General features: G+C 39.0%; 2 protein-coding genes and 1 long non-coding RNA gene across 3 annotated transcripts; 1 reads left to right on the top strand and 2 right to left on the bottom strand.

Moving 5' to 3' along the window:
• Positions 1–11,545: 11,545 nt before the first annotated feature.
• On the bottom strand, positions 11,546–13,550 carry LOC136784102 (uncharacterized). The gene is made up of 6 exons (XM_066744605.1): positions 13,453–13,550; positions 13,188–13,382; positions 12,764–13,115; positions 12,353–12,553; positions 11,912–12,275; positions 11,546–11,811 (listed from the first exon to the last, which is right to left on the bottom strand). Exons 1-6 carry the CDS (start codon positions 13,548–13,550, stop codon positions 11,546–11,548), a joined length of 1,476 nt encoding a protein of 491 aa, XP_066600702.1.
• Positions 13,551–13,804: 254 nt separating this feature from the next.
• LOC136784100 (uncharacterized) lies at positions 13,805–15,809 on the top strand. Its single transcript, XM_066744604.1, has 6 exons — positions 13,805–13,902; positions 13,973–14,167; positions 14,240–14,591; positions 14,802–15,002; positions 15,080–15,443; positions 15,544–15,809. The coding sequence occupies exons 1-6, from the start codon at positions 13,805–13,807 to the stop codon at positions 15,807–15,809; spliced, it is 1,476 nt and encodes a 491-aa protein (XP_066600701.1).
• A 51-nt stretch (positions 15,810–15,860) lies between these two features.
• On the bottom strand, positions 15,861–17,545 carry LOC136784101 (uncharacterized). The gene is made up of 3 exons (XR_010824370.1): positions 17,407–17,545; positions 17,015–17,328; positions 15,861–16,717 (listed from the first exon to the last, which is right to left on the bottom strand). It is a non-coding gene; the product is annotated as an uncharacterized lncRNA (long non-coding RNA).
• Between the last annotated feature and the right edge of the window lie 3,675 nt (positions 17,546–21,220).

Raw genomic sequence — 21,220 nt, 5'->3', positions numbered from 1 at the left:
CGCAAGTGTGTTACCCTAGTCCCATAGTAGTACTCCCTGACCCCGAGTGAGTTACCATAGCCCGTTTATAAGTACTCCCTGACCCCAAGTGAGTTACCATAGCCCCTTTATAAGTAGTCCCTGACCCCAAGTGAGTTATCCTAGCCCCTTTATATGTACTCTCAGACCGCAAGTGAGTTACCCTAGTCCCATAGAAGTACTCCCTGACCCCAAGTGAGTTACCATAGCCCCTTTATGAGTACTCCCTGTCCCCAAGTGAGTTACCATAGCCCCTTTATAAGTACACCCTGGCCCTAAGTGAGTTAACCTGGTCTCATATAAGTACTCACAGACACCAAGTGAGATACCCTAGTACCATATAAGTACTCCTTGTCCCAAAGTGAGTTACACTAGCCCCTATATATGTACTCTCTGACCGCAAGTGTGTTACCCTAGTCCCATAGTAGTACTCCCTGACCCCAAGTGAGTTACCATAGCCCCTATATAAGTACTCCCTGACCCCAAGTGAGTTACCGTAGCCCCTTTATATGTACTCTCTGACAGCAATGAGTTACCCTATTCCCATAGAAGTACCCCCTGACCCCAAGGGAGTTACCATATCACCTTTATAAGTACTCCCTGACCCCAAGTGAGTTATCCTAGCCCCTTTATATGTACTCTCTGACAGCAAGTGAGTTACCCTAGTACCATATAAGTACTCCCTGACCCCAAGTGAGTTATCCTATCCCCTTTATATGTACTCTCTGACGGCAAGTGAGTTACACTAGTCCCATAGTAGTACTCCCTGACCCCGAGTGAGTTACCATAGCCCGTTTATAAGTACTCCCTGACCCCAAGTGAGTTACCATAGCCCCTTTATAAGTAGTCCCTGACCCCAAGTGAGTTATCCTAGCCCCTTTATATGTACTCTCAGACCGCAAGTGAGTTACCCTAGTCCCATATATGTACTCCCTGACCCCAAGTGAGTTACCATAGCCCCTTTATAAGTACTCCCTGACCCCAAGTGAGTTAACATAGCCCCTTTATAAGTACTCCCTGACCCCAAGTGAGTTATCCCAGCCCCTTTATATGTACTCTCTGACCGCAAGTGTGTTACCCTAGTCCCATATTAGTACTCCCTGACCCCAATTGAGTTACCATAGCCCCTTTATAAGTACTCTCAGACCCCAAGTGAGTTATCCTAGCCCCTTTATATATACTCTCTGACAGCAAGTGAGTTACCCTAGTACCATATAAGTACTCCCTGACCCCAAGTGAGTTATCCTATCCCCTTTATATGTACTCTCTGACGGCAAGTGAGTTACCCTAGTCCCTTATAAGTACTTCCTGACCCCAAGTGAGTTACCCTAACCCTTTAATAAGAACACCCTGGCCCCAAGTGAGTTACCCTAGTCCCATAGAAGTACTCCCTGAGCCCAAGTGAGTTATCTTAGCCCCTTATAAGTACTCCCTGACCCCAAGCAAGTTATCCTAGCCCTTTTATATGTACTCTCTGACCGCCAGTGAGTTACCCTAGCCCCATTATTTGTACACTCTGACCGCAAGTGAGTTACCCTTGCCCCTTTATATGTACTCTCTAACCGCAAGTGAGTTACCCTAGTCCCATAGTAGTACTCCCTGACTCCAAGTTAGTTAACATAGCACCTTCATAAGTACTCCCTGACCCCAAGGGATTTATCCTAGCCCCTTTATATGTACTCTCTGACGGCAAGTGAGTTAAACTAGTCCCATAGTAGTACTCCCTGACCCCAAGTGAGTTACCATAGCCCCTTTATGAGTACTCCCTGACCCCAAGTGAGTTACCCTAGCCCCGATATAAGTACTCACTGACCCCAAGTGAGTTATCCTAGCCCTTTATTAGTACTCCCTGACCGCAAGTGAGTTAACCTAGTCCCAAAGAAGTACTCCCTGACCCCTAGTGAGTTATCCTAGCCCCTTTATATGTACTCCCTGACTCAAAGTGAGTTACCCTAACCCCTTTATAAGTACTCCCTGACCCTAAGTGGGTTACCCTAGTCTCTTATAAGTACTCCCTGACCCCAAGTGAGTTATCCTAACCCCTTTATATGTACTCTCTGACCGCAAGTGAGTTACCCTAGTCCCATAGTAGTACTCCCTGACCCCAAGTGAGTTAGCCTAGTCCAATATAAGTACCCCTTGACCCCAAGTGAGTTACCATAGCCCCTTTATAAGTACTCCCTGACCCCAAGTGAGTTACCATATCACCTTTATACGTACTCCCTGCCACCATGTGAGTTATCCTAGCCCCTTTATATGTACTCTCTAACCGCAAGTGAGTTACCCTAGTCCCATAGTAGTACTCCCTGACCCCAAGTTAGTTAACAGAGCACCTTCATAAGTACTCCCTGACCCCAAGGGATTTATCCTAGCCCCCTTATATGTACTCTCTGACGGCAAGTGAGTTAAACTAGTCCCATAGTAGTACTCCCTGACCCCAAGTGAGTTAACATAGCCCCTTTATGAGTACTCCCTGACCCCAAGTGAGTTACCCTAGCCCCGATATAAGTACTCACTGACCCCAAGTGAGTTATCCTAGCCCTTTATTAGTACTCCCTGACCGCAAGTGAGTTACCCTAGGTCCAAAGAAGTACTCCCTGACCCCAAGTGAGTTACAATATCACCGTTATAAGTACTCCCTGACCCCTAGTGAGTTATCCTAGCCCCTTTATATGTACTCCCTGACTCAAAGTGAGTTACCCTAGCCCCTTTATAAGTACTCCCTGACCCTTAGTGGGTTACCCTAGTCCCTTATAAGTACTCCCTGACCCCAAGTGAGTTATCCTAGCCCCTATATATGTACTCCCGGAACCCAAGTGAGTTACCCTAGCCCCGATATAAGTATTCCCTGACCCCAAGTGAGTTACAATAGCCCCTTTATAAGTACTCCCTGACCCCAACTTAGTTACCATAGCCCGTTTATAAGTACTGCCAGACCCCAAGTGAGTTACACTAGTCCCGTATAAGTAATCTCTGACCCCAAGTGAGTTACCCTAGCCCCTTTATAAGTACCCCCTGACCCCAATAGAGTTATCCTAGCCCCTTTATAAGTACTCCCTGACCCCAAGTAAGTTATCCTAGGCCCTTTATATGTACTCTCTGAGCGCAAGTGAGTTATTCTAACCCCTTTATAAGTACTTTCTGACCGCAAGTGTGTTACCCTAGTCTCATATAAGTACTCCCAGTCCCCAAGTGAGTTACCATAGCCCCTTTATAAGTACACCTTGGCCCCAAGTGAGTTACCTTGGTCTCATATAAGTACTCCTTGTCCCAAAGTGAGTTACACTAGCCCCTATATATGTACTCTCTGACCGCAAGTGTGTTACCGTAGTCCCATAGTAGGACTCCCTGACCCCAAGTGAGTTACCATAGCCCCTATATAAGTACTCCCTGACCCCAAGTGTGTTATCCTAGCCCCTTTAAATGTACTCTCTGACGGCAAGTGAGTTACACTAGTCCCATAGTAGTACTCCCTGACCGCAAGCGAGTTACCCTAGTCCCATAGAAGTACTCCCTGACCCCAAGTGAGTTACCCTAGCCCCTTTATATGTACTCTCTAACCGCAAGTGAGTAACCCTAGTCCCATAGTAGTACTCCCTGACCCCAAGTTAGTTAACATAGCACCTTCATAAGTACTCCCTGACCCCAAGGGATATATCCTAGCCCCTTTATATGTACCCTCTGACGGCAAATGAGTTACACTAGTCCCATAGTAGTACTCCCTGACCCCAAGTGAGTTACCATAGACCCTTTATGAGTACTCCCTGTACCCAATTGAGTTACCATAGCCCCTTTATAAGTACACCCTGGCCCCAAGTGAGTTACCCTGGTCTCATATAAGTACTCACAGACACCAAGTGAGATACCCTAGTACCATATAAGTACTCCTTGTCCCAAAGTGAGTTACACTAGCCCCTATATATGTACTCTCTGACCGCAAGTGTGTTACCCTAGTCCCATAGTAGTACTCCCTGACCCCAAGTGAGTTACCATAGCCCCTATATAAGTACTCCCTGACCCCAAGTGAGTTACCCTAACCCTTTAATAAGAACACCCTGGCCCCAAGTGAGTTACCCTGGTCCCATATAAGTACTCACAGACAACAAGTGAGTTACCCTAGTCCCATAGAAGTACTCCCTGACCCCAAGTGAGTTATCCTAGCCCCTTATAAGTACTCCCTGACCCCAAGTAAGTTATCCTAGCCCTTTTATATGTACTCTCTGACCGCCAGTGAGTTACCCTAGCCCCATTATATGTACTCTCTAACCGCAAGTGAGTTACCCTAGTCCCATAGTAGTACTCCCTGACCCCAAGTTAGTTAACATAGCACCTTCATAAGTACTCCCTGACCCCAAGGGATTTATCCTAGCCCCTTTATATGTACCCTCTGACGGCAAGTGAGTTACACTAGTCCCATAGTAGTACTCCCTGACCCCAAGTGAGTTACCATAGCCCCTTTATGAGTACTCCCTGACCCCAAGTGAGTTATCCTAGCCCCTTTATATGTACTCTCTGACGGCAAGTGAGTTACACTAGTCCCATAGTAGTACTCCCTGACCGCAAGTGAGTTACCCTAGTCCCATAGAAGTACTTCCTGACCCCAAGTGAGTTACCCTAGCCCCTTTATATGTACTCTCTAACCGCAAGTGAGTTACCCTAGTCCCATAGTAGTACTCCCTGACCCCAAGTTAATTAACATAGCACCTTCATAAGTACTCCCTGACCCCAAGGGATTTATCCTAGCCCCTTTATATGTACCCTCGGACGGCAAGTGAGTTACACTAGTCCCATAGTAGTACTCCCTGACCGCAAGTGAGTTACCCTAGTCCCATAGAAGTACTTCCTGACCCCAAGTGAGTTACCCTAGCCCCTTTATATGTACTCTCTAACCGCAAGTGAGTTACCCTAGTCCCATAGTAGTACTCCCTGACCCCAAGTTAATTAACATAGCACCTTCATAAGTACTCCCTGACCCCAAGGGATTTATCCTAGCCCCTTTATATGTACCCTCGGACGGCAAGTGAGTTACACTAGTCCCATAGTAGTACTCCCTGACCCCAAGTGAGTTACCATAGCCCCTTTATGAGTACTCCCTGTCCCCAAGTGAGTTACCATAGCCCCTTTATGAGTACTCCCTGACCCCAAGTGAGTTATCCCAGCCCCTTTATATGTACTCTCTGACGGCAAGTGAGTTACACTAGTCCCATAGTAGTACTCCCTGACCGCAAGTGAGTTACCCTAGTCCCATAGAAGTACTCCCTGACCCCAAGTGAGTTACCCTAGCCCCTTTATATGTACTCTCTAACCGCAAGTGAGTTACCCTAGTCCCATAGTAGTACTCCCTGACCCCAAGTGAGTTACCATAGCCCCTTTATGAGTACTCCCTGTCCCCAAGTGAGTTACCATAGCCCCTTTATAAGTACACCCTGGCCCCAAGTGAGTTACCCTGGTCTCATATAAGTACTCACAGACACCAAGTGAGATACCCTAGTACCATATAAGTACTCCTTGTCCCAAAGTGAGTTACACTAGCCCCTATATATGTACTCTCTGACCGCAAGTGTGTTACCCTAGTCCCATAGTAGTACTCCCTGACCCCAAGTGAGTTACCATAGCCCCTTTATAAGTACTCCCTGACCCCAAGTGAGTTATCCTAGCCCCTTTATATGTACTCTCTGACAGCAAGTGAGTTACCCTATTCCTATAGAAGTACCCCCTGACCCCAAGTGAGTTACCATATCACCTTTATAAGTACTCCCTGACCCCAAGTGAGTTATCCTAGCCCCTTTATATGTACTCCCTGACCCCAAGTGAGTTATCCTAGCCCCTTTATATGTACTCTCTGACGGCAAGTGAGTTAAACTAGTCCCATAGTAGTACTCCCTGACCCCAAGTTAGTTAACATAGCAACTTCATAAGTACTCCCTGACCCCAAGGGATTTATCCTAGCCCCTTTATATGTACTCTCTGACGGCAAGTGAGTTAAACTAGTCCCATAGTAGTACTCCCTGACCCCAAGTTAGTTAACATAGCAACTTCATAAGTACTCCCTGACCCCAAGGGATTTATCCTAGCCCCTTTATATGTACTCTCTGACGGCAAGTGAGTTACCCTAGTCCCTTATAAGTACTTCCTGACCCCAAGTGAGTTACCCTAACCCTTTAATAAGAACACCCTGGCCCCAAGTGAGTTACCCTGGTCCCAAATAAGTACTCACAGACAACAAGTGAGTTACCCTAGTCCCATAGAAGTACTCCCTGACCCCAAGTGAGTTATCCTAGCCCCTTATAAGTACTCCCTGACCCCAAGTAAGTTATCCTAGCCCTTTTATATGTACTCTCTGACCGCCAGTGAGTTACCCTAGCCCCATTATATGTACACTCTGACCGCAAGTGAGTTACCCTAGCCCCTTTATATGTACTCTCTAACCGCAAGTGAGTTACCCTAGTCCCATAGAAGTACTCCCTGACCCCAAGTGAGTTATCCTAGCCCCTTATAAGTACTCCCTGACCCCAAGTAAGTTATCCTAGCCCTTTTATATGTACTCTCTGACCGCCAGTGAGTTACCCTAGCCCCATTATATGTACACTCTGACCGCAAGTGAGTTACCCTAGCCCCTTTATATGTACTCTCTAACCGCAAGTGAGTTACCCTAGTCCCATAGTAGTACTCCCTGACCCCAAGTTAGTTAACATAGCACCTTCATAAGTACTCCCTGACCCCAAGTGAGTTATCCTAGCCCATTTATATGTACTCTCTGACGGCAAGTGAGTTACACTAGTCCCATAGTAGTACTCCCTGACCCCAAGTGAGTTACCATAGCCCCTTTATGAGTACTCCCTGACCCCAAGTGAGTTATCCCAGCCCCTTTATATGTACTCTCTGACGGCAAGTGAGTTACACTAGTCCCATAGTAATACTCCCTGACCGCAAGTGAGTTACCCTAGTCCCATAGAAGTACTCCCTGACCCCAAGTGAGTTACCCTAGCCCCTTTATATGTACTCTCTAACCGCAAGTGAGTTACCCTAGTCCCATAGTAGTACTCCCTGACCCCAAGTTAGTTAACATAGCACCTTCATAAGTACTCCCCGACCCCAAGGGATTTATCCTAGCCCCTTTATATGTACCCTCTGACGGCAAGTGAGTTACACTAGTCCCATAGTAGTACTCCCTGACCCCAAGTGAGTTACCATAGCCCCTTTATGAGTACTCCCTGTCCCCAAGTGAGTTACCATAGCCCCTTTATAAGTACACCCTGGCCCCAAGTGAGTTAACCTGGTCTCATATAAGTACTCACAGACACCAAGTGAGATACCCTAGTACCATATAAGTACTCCTTGTCCCAAAGTGAGTTACACTAGCCCCTATATTTGTACTCTCTGACCGCAAGTGTGTTACCCTAGTCCCATAGTAGTACTCCCTGACCCCAAGTGAGTTACCATAGCCCCTATATAAGTACTCCCTGACCCCAAGTGAGTTACCGTAGCCCCTTTATATGTACTCTCTGACAGCAATGAGTTACCCTATTCCCATAGAAGTACCCCCTGACCCCAAGTGAGTTACCATATCACCTTTATAAGTACTCCCTGACCCCATGTGAGTTATCCTAGCCCCTTTATATGTACTCCCTGACCCCAAGTGAGTTATCCTAGCCCCTTTATATGTACTCTCTGAAGGCAAGTGAGTTACACTAGTCCCATAGTAGTACTCCCTGACCCCGAGTGAGTTACCATAGCCCGTTTATAAGTACTCCCTGACCCCAAGTGAGTTACCATAGCCCCTTTATAAGTAGTCCCTGACCCCAAGTGAGTTATCCTAGCCCCTTTATATGTACTCTCAGACCGCAAGTGAGTTACCCTAGTCCCATATATGTACTCCCTGACCCCAAGTGAGTTACCATAGCCCCTTTATAAGTACTCCCTGACCCCAAGTGAGTTAACATAGCCCCTTTATAAGTACTCCCTGACCCCAAGTGAGTTATCCCAGCCCCTTTATATGTACTCTCTGACCGCAAGTGTGTTACCCTAGTCCCATATTAGTACTCCCTGACCCCAAGTGAGTTACCCTAGTACCTTATAAGTACTTCCTGACCCCAAGTGAGTTACCCTGGTCCCAAATAAGTACTCACAGACAACAAGTGAGTTACCCTAGTCCCATAGAAGTACTCCCTGACCCCAAGTGAGTTATCCTAGCCCCTTATAAGAACTCCCTGACCCCAAGCAAGTTATCCTAGCCCTTTTATATGTACTCTCTGACCGCCAGTGAGTTACCCTAGCCCCATTATATGTACACTCTGACCGCAAGTGAGTTACACTTGCCCCTTTATATGTACTCTCTAACCGCAAGTGAGTTACCCTAGTCCCATAGTAGTACTCCCTGACTCCAAGTTAGTTAACATAGCACCTTCATAAGTACTCCCTGACCCCAAGGGATTTATCCTAGCCCCTTTATATGTACTCTCTGACGGCAAGTAAGTTAAACTAGTCCCATAGTAGTACTCCCTGACCCCAAGTGAGTTACCATAGCCCCTTTATGAGTACTCCCTGACCCCAAGTGAGTTACCCTAGCCCCGATATAAGTACTCACTGACCCCAAGTGAGTTATCCTAGCCCTTTATTAGTACTCCCTGACCGCAAGTGAGTTAACCTAGTCCCAAAGAAGTACTCCCTGACCCCAAGTGAGTTACCATATCACCGTTATAAGTACTCCCTGACCCCTAGTGAGTTATCCTAGCCCCTTTATATGTACACCCTGACTCAAAGTGAGTTACCCTAGCCCCTTTATAAGTACTCCCTGACCCTAAGTGGAATACCCTAGGCCCTTATAAGTACTCCCTGACCCCAAGTGAGTTATCCTAACCCCTTTATATGTACTCTCTGACCGCAAGTGAGTTACCCTAGTCCCATAGTAGTACTCCCTGACCCCAAGTGAGTTAGCCTAGTCCAATATAAGTACTTCCTGACCCCAAGTGAGTTACCATATCGGTAGTGGGTCAAATGTCCTACTTTTCAGTGGGGATAAAATGGCGGCAAGATGGGCTAATTTGCACAGAAAGTATGAAAGTCTATGTTCATTATACAAATGTGGTTGAAAATGTGTGATATTGTGATCACGTGGTTTCTCGGTACATTCAATGCCAAAAACACAAGAGAGAAGTGTCAAACTGTCAAATAGAGGAGAATATATAACATATTTTGAAAAACATAAAGGTTTAAATATTCATTCTGAAGATAATTGTGATTGAAAAATAAGTGATAAGAGGATAATATATTCAGATAAGTAATTTGGTTTCGTAAGATTAAATTAAGTATATTTAAAATGAAGAATTGAAACTCTGTGGTATTTCTAACTAGTTACAGATAAGAAGGAAAACGAACTAGGAAATAAGAAGGAGCAACATTTTATATTTTATTTGAATAAATAAGAGGAAGAGAATATGAAGTACTGAATAGAAGACAAATATCCATTTGAAAGGTGCAGTCATTTAGTCGTTAACCTTACGTTTAACAAAAGGAGTATTTACTTTTTCTAAGATACAAAGAAACGTTATGGCGTAAATATATTGTATTGTAATAAACATTTGATTATTTGGCCTGAATATGACAAAACAAAAGGAAAATCAGATTTCAGGGTAAAGCAAAATTAACACAGGCTTTACAAAAGAGATGTAAAATGTCGAATAATACTCCATCCAGCAAGATTATTGCCTAAGAGATCTTGTACAGCTGCTAGTTCATTATCATTAATCTAAGACAATGCAGTAATTCATCTAAATGCTTCAAAAACTTCTTCTGAATATGCAAACATATAGGTTGGTCATCTCACACATCTTTCAAGACTAAATTTAGCCTTTACAGTAATTTGAACTTGAGAATAAACTGTAGGAGAATCGTAATGAATATCATTGTGCAAACAGTTAAAAAAAACAGGTATTTAAACATTACTTATATATTATTGCTAAAGTAAATTATGTATGTCAAATTAATCGATGAATTATGTTCTTTCAGATTGAAATAAAAATTAATTAATATAGTAGAAAAAGATGCTAAACTGTAAGAAAAAGAAAGATATTCTACTAATTAACCTTCAATAAAAATGGTATTGCATGATCAGGAAGAAAATATTACGAAGGAAGAAGTTAATATGGAAAAGTATGAAAAAATAAGACCATGGAATGTTGATGCAATCGATCAAGGTTCTTTCCTCATATGTAAATTGCAATCAATATCAAACAGTTAAGCAAAAAGGATGACTTAAATTTTTCAGACGAAGAGAAATAATTAAATATAATATAGTTTATATAAAGGAAATTTTGAAGAAGGTGAGAGAGATTGGATTTTTAAGATATCAATATGAGAGGATGTTTCTATAAGTAAAGATTAAAAACAATCAACTAACAATTTAGGAGTCGAAATTACATTCAGTTTGCAAATGCATTCGTAGGACATCTTATTTTTTATTAAGTTTTTTGAATGTTTAAATAACCGAATAACTCAATTATAATATTGACTGACTGCTTCTTTTAAATATAATCTTCATCTAATTACAATGAGAAAAATCCTCTTGTATATATAGATACCTTAAGAAAATCTGATGACATTAAAACGTTTTCTTGCAGAATCCAATTAGTTTCTGAAAGTACGGCAAGTTATTGAATTATTTACTGCAATCATTTGGAGTTTCATGAAATAATGAATGTAACGAGTGGTTTGAATTTGGCAATGAATGCTCCTTTTTATTTTACATTCTTATTATTTTGTTTCAGGAACATTATATTATGGAACATTCAGTAATGATATATGCTGAATGTAGTATATATTCGAAGATATCAAGATATATATATCAAAGTACAAAGCCAACAAACTATTGACATAATTCCAAAGGATTAATTCATTTTATTACTGTTAGAGAATATGGAAAATAATTCCCTTAGTTTCTAAAGAAGGATAAATTATTCTTGATTACATTGCAGAACAACTTGATTAATTACTCCAATACACTAAATATGGCAAATATTAAACAAATTAATTTTTAATTAAAAATGAAGAAGTAAATAAGAAAGCTCGGTGTCTTAATGACATCGTCTAGGTGATATAAATATCGTATCATTCAAAGGAAGTAAATGCATCGCCTAAGATTATTCAGTTCAGCTGTTAATAACTTATCGCATCATCAAGCTTGCTGGCTCCAAATTAAAAGCTCTTCTTTTAAATTATATTTGCCTGTAATTAATTATACATTTAGAGCGCAAAGCTTTTGCTTAGAGTGCATAATATAATGGTACTTGCCAGAATTTATCAGCAACGTTTAAATTAATACTGATAGGAACGAATTAATTTGTATTGTTTTCTAATTGATATCATGTGATGCTCGCCTTCTTTAATAGATACAAATTCTGCTATGCGTAATGTTAAGGTTTTATCTGTATAAAATGGAAGATGCATTAATTATTTGTTGCAAATACAGGATGTAAAAAATCTCTGGAATCGAGGGAATGGCGGTGGAATTTAATAAAAATATTATCGATTATTTACCCCTATTTATTAAGATTCGTTTTATTTTCTTCAGGAGGTTTTCATTTTTATAAACGGAAGTATATAAAAATTCGTCGACTTTATGCCTCTTTATGTTTCCATTGAATCCTTCTAGTTCCTCCAAAGTTTTCCATCCTCTTCGAAGCCACTTGTCGAAATTACGGTCGCTCCTCTTTTTGTTACTGTTTTTTATGTTTAGATGGTTTCTCATTTGGCTTAATTCCGTGACATTTGTCATTATTAAATCTTTTAATTTTACTGCAAATGTTAAATAAAATGTATTGAAAAACAATTCATTTGATAATATTGTTCGACAGATAAAAAATACATTGAGTTAGAAGGAGGCATAAACACTTACATAAAAATTTGTAGAACGTAGGCCTATGTTTCATTAGATCATTCAATGATCTGTGGTAGCGCTCCTGATTATTGTTCGTTTTGATGTCCATTTGATAAACGCTAAGCGTATGTACGCCTATCTTTTTCAGCCAAAAATTGTTAATGTATACGAAAAGCTTTCGAAATTGTGGAATCGCTAGTAATTCCTTATTGGCATTTAAATTTTCTTTAATTATTGCATATCCTATTTCAATTGAAGATGCAGGCAAAAGAGGCAAATTTTGCATCTTCCGTAAGAGGAAAATTCCTTTGATGCGAATTTCAATTTTTTGAATTTCCAAGGCTCTAAATAATCTTAATTTGTTAGCATATTTTCTAACGTCCTGATATAAGAAACATTTAATTTAAATTTGAATTGTGTGTATGTACGTGTATCATTTAGTATACTATTAAAACTTACATGAACATAGTGGAAGAAACAGCTCTTTAATTTGCAGTTTGAATAAACCACTTTAATGGCATTCCGTAACCCCAACTCAAAGTCTGTCATAAAACTATTAACGTTAAAATCTTTTAAGACAGATTCTTTAAGAAATTTAAAAACTTCTATGTAATGTTGCTCTGTTTTTCTACTCATTAGGACCCATAGGCACGGTAGAAACTGTTGAAAATTCAGAATGCTATATTATTAAAACACAAGTATTAATTATAATATATCTAAAGATTTTAAAAGAGGTGGCCGCCTAACACGTCTAAAGCATAAAAACATATATTGATTTAAAACAAAATTTAAGTCGTTAATTGGAAGAGATATACCAGTAATTTTTATTTACGATCTTTTGAAAACTCATTTCTGTTTTTGTTTACACACCTTATCATCGACTCTGCCCATAATAGTTAACAATTGGTATACATCTGTCAATTTTGGCCTAGAATAATATGTTGCGTCGACGCTGAAGTCCACAGTTTTATTCATCTTTTGTAAGAAGTTTTTGTCATACAGAAACACTTGAAATTCTGCGTTAATTTCTTGTACATGTACCGAAATTATGTGCTTGTCATCATTAATCATAAATTGCATTGCATCTTGCCAAACTTCATTATTGACAATGAGCCTTATGTCTTTCAAGGTTTTAGGATTGTACGGCATTGATTGTATCCTACTTCGTTTTAAAGTACTTCTTATACTTTTTAGAGTGACAATTGCACACGCTTCAATATTCCTACAGACAAATAAGAAGAAGGGAAAAAAATCATTTTTACGCATAGGTACATTAAATCCCCCATACACTTACTCTTTCATTTTATAATTATAAGCTTCTTTCAGGGAAATCGGCGTCTTTTTTACAAAATCCACTAATTCCTCCCTAAACTTTGCTGTTTTTACATATTTACTTTCTTTCGCGTGATTGTGGACTCTTACAGCAGAAAGTTTATTGTTCATTATTTTAGCACTTCCAGAGCAATCTCTTCTTTTACATTTCAGATACCTGCATAAAGGAATTACTCAACTCCTGCAATATTTATGATTTATTTTATCACAAAAATATATTTACTTACGTTATTTCATTTCCTGCTTTATCTATCTTTTTGACATTTTTATAATAGCAAAATCCGTCCTCATACACAATTTTCAAAGTTTTTTTCAAATTACTCATTTTGATAATGAATAAAATACAAATTTATACTTTTCCCTTTTACACGATGAGGCAATGAACCTTCAATTTCTTTTTCGTTTGGCAATTTGTTATCTCATAGCCTACTTATTTTTTTCTTTTCTCGAATAAAACAAAACACAATGTAATAAGTAGGCTATGAGATAACAAATTGCCAAACGAAAAAGAAATTGAAGGTTCATTGCCTCATCGTGTAAAAGGGAAAAGTATAAATTTGTATTTTATTCATTATCAAAATGAGTAATTTGAAAAAAACTTTGAAAATTGTGTATGAGGACGGATTTTGCTATTATAAAAATGTCAAAAAGATAGATAAAGCAGGAAATGAAATAACGTAAGTAAATATATTTTTGTGATAAAATAAATCATAAATATTGCAGGAGTTGAGTAATTCCTTTATGCAGGTATCTGAAATGTAAAAGAAGAGATTGCTCTGGAAGTGCTAAAATAATGAACAATAAACTTTCTGCTGTAAGAGTCCACAATCACGCGAAAGAAAGTAAATATGTAAAAACAGCAAAGTTTAGGGAGGAATTAGTGGATTTTGTAAAAAAGACGCCGATTTCCCTGAAAGAAGCTTATAATTATAAAATGAAAGAGTAAGTGTATGGGGGATTTAATGTACCTATGCGTAAAAATGATTTTTTTCCCTTCTTCTTATTTGTCTGTAGGAATATTGAAGCGTGTGCAATTGTCACTCTAAAAAGTATAAGAAGTACTTTAAAACGAAGTAGGATACAATCAATGCCGTACAATTCTAAAACCTTGAAAGACATAAGGCTCATTGTCAATAATGAAGTTTGGCAAGATGCAATGCAATTTATGATTAATGATGACAAGCACATAATTTCGGTACATGTACAAGAAATTAACGCAGAATTTCAAGTGTTTCTGTATGACAAAAACTTCTTACAAAAGATGAATAAAACTGTGGACTTCAGCGTCGACGCAACATATTATTCTAGGCCAAAATTGACAGATGTATACCAATTGTTAACTATTATGGGCAGAGTCGATGATAAGGTGTGTAAACAAAAACAGAAATGAGTTTTCAAAAGATCGTAAATAAAAATTACTGGTATATCTCTTCCAATTAACGACTTAAATTTTGTTTTAAATCAATATATGTTTTTATGCTTTAGACGTGTTAGGCGGCCACCTCTTTTAAAATCTTTAGATATATTATAATTAATACTTGTGTTTTAATAATATAGCATTCTGAATTTTCAACAGTTTCTACCGTGCCTATGGGTCCTAATGAGTAGAAAAACAGAGCAACATTACATAGAAGTTTTTAAATTTCTTAAAGAATCTGTCTTAAAAGATTTTAACGTTAATAGTTTTATGACAGACTTTGAGTTGGGGTTACGGAATGCCATTAAAGTGGTTTATTCAAACTGCAAATTAAAGAGCTGTTTCTTCCACTATGTTCATGTAAGTTTTAATAGTATACTAAATGATACACGTACATACACACAATTCAAATTTAAATTAAATGTTTCTTATATCAGGACGTTAGAAAATATGCTAACAAATTAAGATTATTTAGAGCTTTGGAAATTCAAAAAATTGAAATTCGCATCAAAGGAATTTTCCTCTTACGGAAGATGCAAAATTTGCCTCTTTTGCCTGCATCTTCAATTGAAATAGGATATGCAATAATTAAAGAAAATTTAAATGCCAATAAGGAATTACTAGCGATTCCACAATTTCGAAAGCTTTTCGTATACATTAACAATTTTTGGCTGAAAAAGATAGGCGTACATACGCTTAGCGTTTATCAAATGGACATCAAAACGAACAATAATCAGGAGCGCTACCACAGATCATTGAATGATCTAATGAAACATAGGCCTACGTTCTACAAATTTTTATGTAAGTGTTTATGCCTCCTTCTAACTCAATGTATTTTTTATCTGTCGAACAATATTATCAAATGAATTGTTTTTCAATACATTTTATTTAACATTTGCAGTAAAATTAAAAGATTTAATAATGACAAATGTCACGGAATTAAGCCAAATGAGAAACCATCTAAACATAAAAAACAGTAACAAAAAGAGGAGCGACCGTAATTTCGACAAGTGGCTTCGAAGAGGATGGAAAACTTTGGAGGAACTAGAAGGATTCAATGGAAACATAAAGAGGCATAAAGTCGACGAATTTTTATATACTTCCGTTTATAAAAATGAAAACCTCCTGAAGAAAATAAAACGAATCTTAATAAATAGGGGTAAATAATCGATAATATTTTTATTAAATTCCACCGCCATTCCCTCGATTCCAGAGATTTTTTACATCCTGTATTTGCAACAAATAATTAATGCATCTTCCATTTTATACAGATAAAACCTTAACATTACGCATAGCAGAATTTGTATCTATTAAAGAAGGCGAGCATCACATGATATCAATTAGAAAACAATACAAATTAATTCGTTCCTATCAGTATTAATTTAAACGTTGCTGATAAATTCTGGCAAGTACCATTATATTATGCACTCTAAGCAAAAGCTTTGCGCTCTAAATGTATAATTAATTACAGGCAAATATAATTTAAAAGAAGAGCTTTTAATTTGGAGCCAGCAAGCTTGATGATGCGATAAGTTATTAACAGCTGAACTGAATAATCTTAGGCGATGCATTTACTTCCTTTGAATGATACGATATTTATATCACCTAGACGATGTCATTAAGACACCGAGCTTTCTTATTTACTTCTTCATTTTTAATTAAAAATTAATTTGTTTAATATTTGCCATATTTAGTGTATTGGAGTAATTAATCAAGTTGTTCTGCAATGTAATCAAGAATAATTTATCCTTCTTTAGAAACTAAGGGAATTATTTTCCATATTCTCTAACAGTAATAAAATGAATTAATCCTTTGGAATTATGTCAATAGTTTGTTGGCTTTGTACTTTGATATATATATCTTGATATCTTCGAATATATACTACATTCAGCATATATCATTACTGAATGTTCCATAATATAATGTTCCTGAAACAAAATAATAAGAATGTAAAATAAAAAGGAGCATTCATTGCCAAATTCAAACCACTCGTTACATTCATTATTTCATGAAACTCCAAATGATTGCAGTAAATAATTCAATAACTTGCCGTACTTTCAGAAACTAATTGGATTCTGCAAGAAAACGTTTTAATGTCATCAGATTTTCTTAAGGTATCTATATATACAAGAGGATTTTTCTCATTGTAATTAGATGAAGATTATATTTAAAAGAAGCAGTCAGTCAATATTATAATTGAGTTATTCGGTTATTTAAACATTCAAAAAACTTAATAAAAAATAAGATGTCCTACGAATGCATTTGCAAACTGAATGTAATTTCGACTCCTAAATTGTTAGTTGATTGTTTTTAATCTTTACTTATAGAAACATCCTCTCATATTGATATCTTAAAAATCCAATCTCTCTCACCTTCTTCAAAATTTCCTTTATATAAACTATATTATATTTAATTATTTCTCTTCGTCTGAAAAATTTAAGTCATCCTTTTTGCTTAACTGTTTGATATTGATTGCAATTTACATATGAGGAAAGAACCTTGATCGATTGCATCAACATTCCATGGTCTTATTTTTTCATACTTTTCCATATTAACTTCTTCCTTCGTAATATTTTCTTCCTGATCATGCAATACCATTTTTATTGAAGGTTAATTAGTAGAATATCTTTCTTTTTCTTACAGTTTAGCATCTTTTTCTACTATATTAATTAATTTTTATTTCAATCTGAAAGAACATAATTCATCGATTAATTTGACATACATAATTTACTTTAGCAATAATATATAAGTAATGTTTAAATACCTGTTTTTTTTTAACTGTTTGCACAATGATATTCATTACGATTCTCCTACAGTTTATTCTCAAGTTCAAATTACTGTAAAGGCTAAATTTAGTCTTGAAAGATGTGTGAGATGACCAACCTATATGTTTGCATATTCAGAAGAAGTTTTTGAAGCATTTAGATGAATTACTGCATTGTCTTAGATTAATGATAATGAACTAGCAGCTGTACAAGATCTCTTAGGCAATAATCTTGCTGGATGGAGTATTATTCGACATTTTACATCTCTTTTGTAAAGCCTGTGTTAATTTTGCTTTACCCTGAAATCTGATTTTCCTTTTGTTTTGTCATATTCAGGCCAAATAATCAAATGTTTATTACAATACAATATATTTACGCCATAACGTTTCTTTGTATCTTAGAAAAAGTAAATACTCCTTTTGTTAAACGTAAGGTTAACGACTAAATGACTGCACCTTTCAAATGGATATTTGTCTTCTATTCAGTACTTCATATTCTCTTCCTCTTATTTATTCAAATAAAATATAAAATGTTGCTCCTTCTTATTTCCTAGTTCGTTTTCCTTCTTATCTGTAACTAGTTAGAAATACCACAGAGTTTCAATTCTTCATTTTAAATATACTTAATTTAATCTTACGAAACCAAATTACTTATCTGAATATATTATCCTCTTATCACTTATTTTTCAATCACAATTATCTTCAGAATGAATATTTAAACCTTTATGTTTTTCAAAATATGTTATATATTCTCCTCTATTTGACAGTTTGACACTTCTCTCTTGTGTTTTTGGCATTGAATGTACCGAGAAACCACGTGATCACAATATCACACATTTTCAACCACATTTGTATAATGAACATAGACTTTCATACTTTCTGTGCAAATTAGCCCATCTTGCCGCCATTTTATCCCCACTGAAAAGTAGGACATTTGACCCACTACCACCATATCACCTTTATAAGTACTCCCTGACCCCAAGTGAGTTATCTTAACCCCTTTATATGTACTCTCTGACCGCAAGTGAGTTACCCTAGTCCCAAAGTAGTACTCCCTGACCCCAGGTGAGTTACCATAGCCCCTTTATAAGTACTCCCTGACCCCAAGTGAGTTAACATAGCCCCTTTATAAGTACTCCCTGACCCCAAGTGAGTTACCATATCACCTTTATACGTACTCCCTGCCACCAAGTGAGTTATCCTAGCCCCTTTATATGTACTCTCTGACCGCAAGTGAGTTACCCTAGCCCCTTTATATGTACTCTCTGACCGCAAGTGAGTTACCCTAGCCCCTTTATATGTACTATCTGACCCCAAGTGAGTTACCCTAGTCCCTTGTAACTACTCCCTGACCCCAAGTGAGTTACCCTAGCCCCTTTATCAGTACACCCTGGCCCCAAGTGAGTTACCCTGGTCCCATATAAGTACTCCCAGACACCAAGTGAGATAGCCTAGTCCAATATAAGTACTCCTTGACCCCAAGTGAGTTACCATAGTCCCTTTATAAATACTCCCTGACCACAAGTGAGTTACCCTAGCCCCTTTATAAGTACACCCTGGCCCCAAGTGAGTTACCCTGGTCCCATATAAGTACTCCCAGACACCAAGTGAGTTAGCCCAGTCTAATATAAGCACTCCTTGACCCAAAGTGGGTTACCCTAGCCCCTTTATAAGTACTCCCTGACCCCCAGTGAGTTACCCTAGTCCCTTATAAGTACTCCCTGTCCCTAAGTGAGTTCCCTAGTCCCAAATAAGTACTCCCTTACCCCAAGTGAGTTACCATATCACCTTTATAAGTTCTCCCTGACCCCAAGTGAGTTATCCTAGCCCCTTTATATGTACTCTCTGACCGCAAGTGAGTTACCCTAGTCCCATAGAAGTACTCCCTGACCCAAAGTGAATTACCCTAGCCCCGATATAAGTACTCACTGACCCCAAGTGAGTTATCCTAGTCCTATAGAAGTACTCCCTGACCCCAAGTGAGTTACCCTAGCCCCGATATATGTACTCACTGACCCCAAGTGAGTTATCCTAGCCCTTTATTAGTACTCCCTGACCGCAAGTGAGTTACCCTAGGTCCAAAGAAGTACTCCCTGACCCCAAGTGAGTTACCATATCACCGTTATAAGTACTCCCTGACCCCTAGTGAGTTATCCTAGCCCCTTTATATGTACTCCCTGACTCAAAGTGAGTTACCCTAACCCCTTTATAAGTACTCCCTGACCCTTAGTGGGTTACCCTAGTCCCTTATAAGTACTCCCTGACCCCAAGTGAGTTATCCTAGCCCCTATATATGTACTCCCGGAACCCAAGTGAGTTACCCTAGCCCCGATATAAGTATTCCCTGACCCCAACTTAGTTACCATAGCCCGTTTATAAGTACTGCCAGACCCCAAGTGAGTTACACTAGCCCCGATATAAGTACTCACTGACCCCAAGTGAGTTATCCTAGTCCTATAGAAGTACTCCCTGACCCCAAGTGAGTTACCCTAGCCCCGATATATGTACTCACTGACCCCAAGTGAGTTATCCTAGCCCCTTTATAAGTACTCCCTGACCCCAAGTAAGTTATCCTAGGCCCTTTATATGTACTCTCTGAGCGCAAGTGAGTTATTCTAACCCCTTTATAAGTACTTTCTGACCGCAAGTGTGTTACCCTAGTCTCATATAAGTACTCCCTGTCCCCAAGTGAGTTACCATAGCCCCTTTATAAGTACACCCTGGCCCCAAGTGAGTTACCCTGGTCTCATATAAGTACTCACAGACACCAAGTGAGATACCCTATTACCATATAAGTACTCCTTGTCCCAAAGTGAGTTACACTAGCCCCTATATATGTACTCTCTGACCGCAAGTGTGTTACCCTAGTCCCATAGTAGTACTCCCTGACCCCAAGTGAGTTACCATAGCCCCTATATAAGTACTCCCTGACCCCAAGTGAGTTATCCTAGCCCCTTTATATGTACTCTCTGACAGCAAGTGAGTTACCCTATTCCCATAGAAGTACCCCCTGACCCCAAGTGAGTTACCATATCACCTTTATAAGTACTCCCTGACCCCAAGTGAGTTATCCTAGCCCCTTTATATGTACTCTCTGACAGCAAGTGAGTTACCCTATTCCCATAGAAGTACCCCCTGACCCCAAGTGAGTTACCATATCACCTTTATAAGTACTCCCTGACCCCAAGTGAGTTATCCTAGCCCCTATATATGTACTCTCTGACCGCAAGTGTGTTACCCTAGTCCCATAGTAGTACTCCCTGACCCCAAGTGAGTTACCATAGCCCCTATATAAGTACTCCCTGACCCCAAGTGAGTTATCCTAGCCCCTTTATATGTACTCTCTGACAGCAAGTGAGTTACCCTAGTCCCATAGTAGTACTCCCTGACCCCAAGTGAGTTACCATAGCCCCTATATAAGTACTCCCTGACCCCAAGTGAGTTATCCTAGCCCCTTTATATGTACTCTCTGACAGCAAGTGAGTTACCCTATTCCCATAGAAGTACCCCCTGACCCCAAGTGAGTTACCATATCACCTTTATAAGTACTCCCTGACCCCAAGTGAGTTATCCTAGCCCCTTTATATGTACTCTCTGACAGCAAGTGAGTTACCCTAGTACCATATAAGTACTCCCTGACCCCAAGTGAGTTATCCTATCCCCTTTATATGTACTCTCTGACGGCAAGTGAGTTACACTAGTCCCATAGTAGTACTCCCTGACCCAGAGTGAGTTACCATAGCCCGTTTATAAGTACTCCCTGACCCCAAGTGAGTTACCATAGCCCCTTTATAAGTAGTCCCTGACCCCAAGT

Source organism: Prorops nasuta, unplaced genomic scaffold, assembly GCF_024137725.1.
Source record: "Prorops nasuta isolate Cenicafe-Biocafe unplaced genomic scaffold, Cenicafe_Pnas_1.2 PNAS00047, whole genome shotgun sequence".
Lineage (NCBI taxonomy): Eukaryota > Metazoa > Arthropoda > Insecta > Hymenoptera > Bethylidae > Prorops > Prorops nasuta.
The sequence above is the reverse complement of the archived record's forward strand: the minus strand, read 5'-3'. Positions and strand labels throughout refer to the sequence as shown.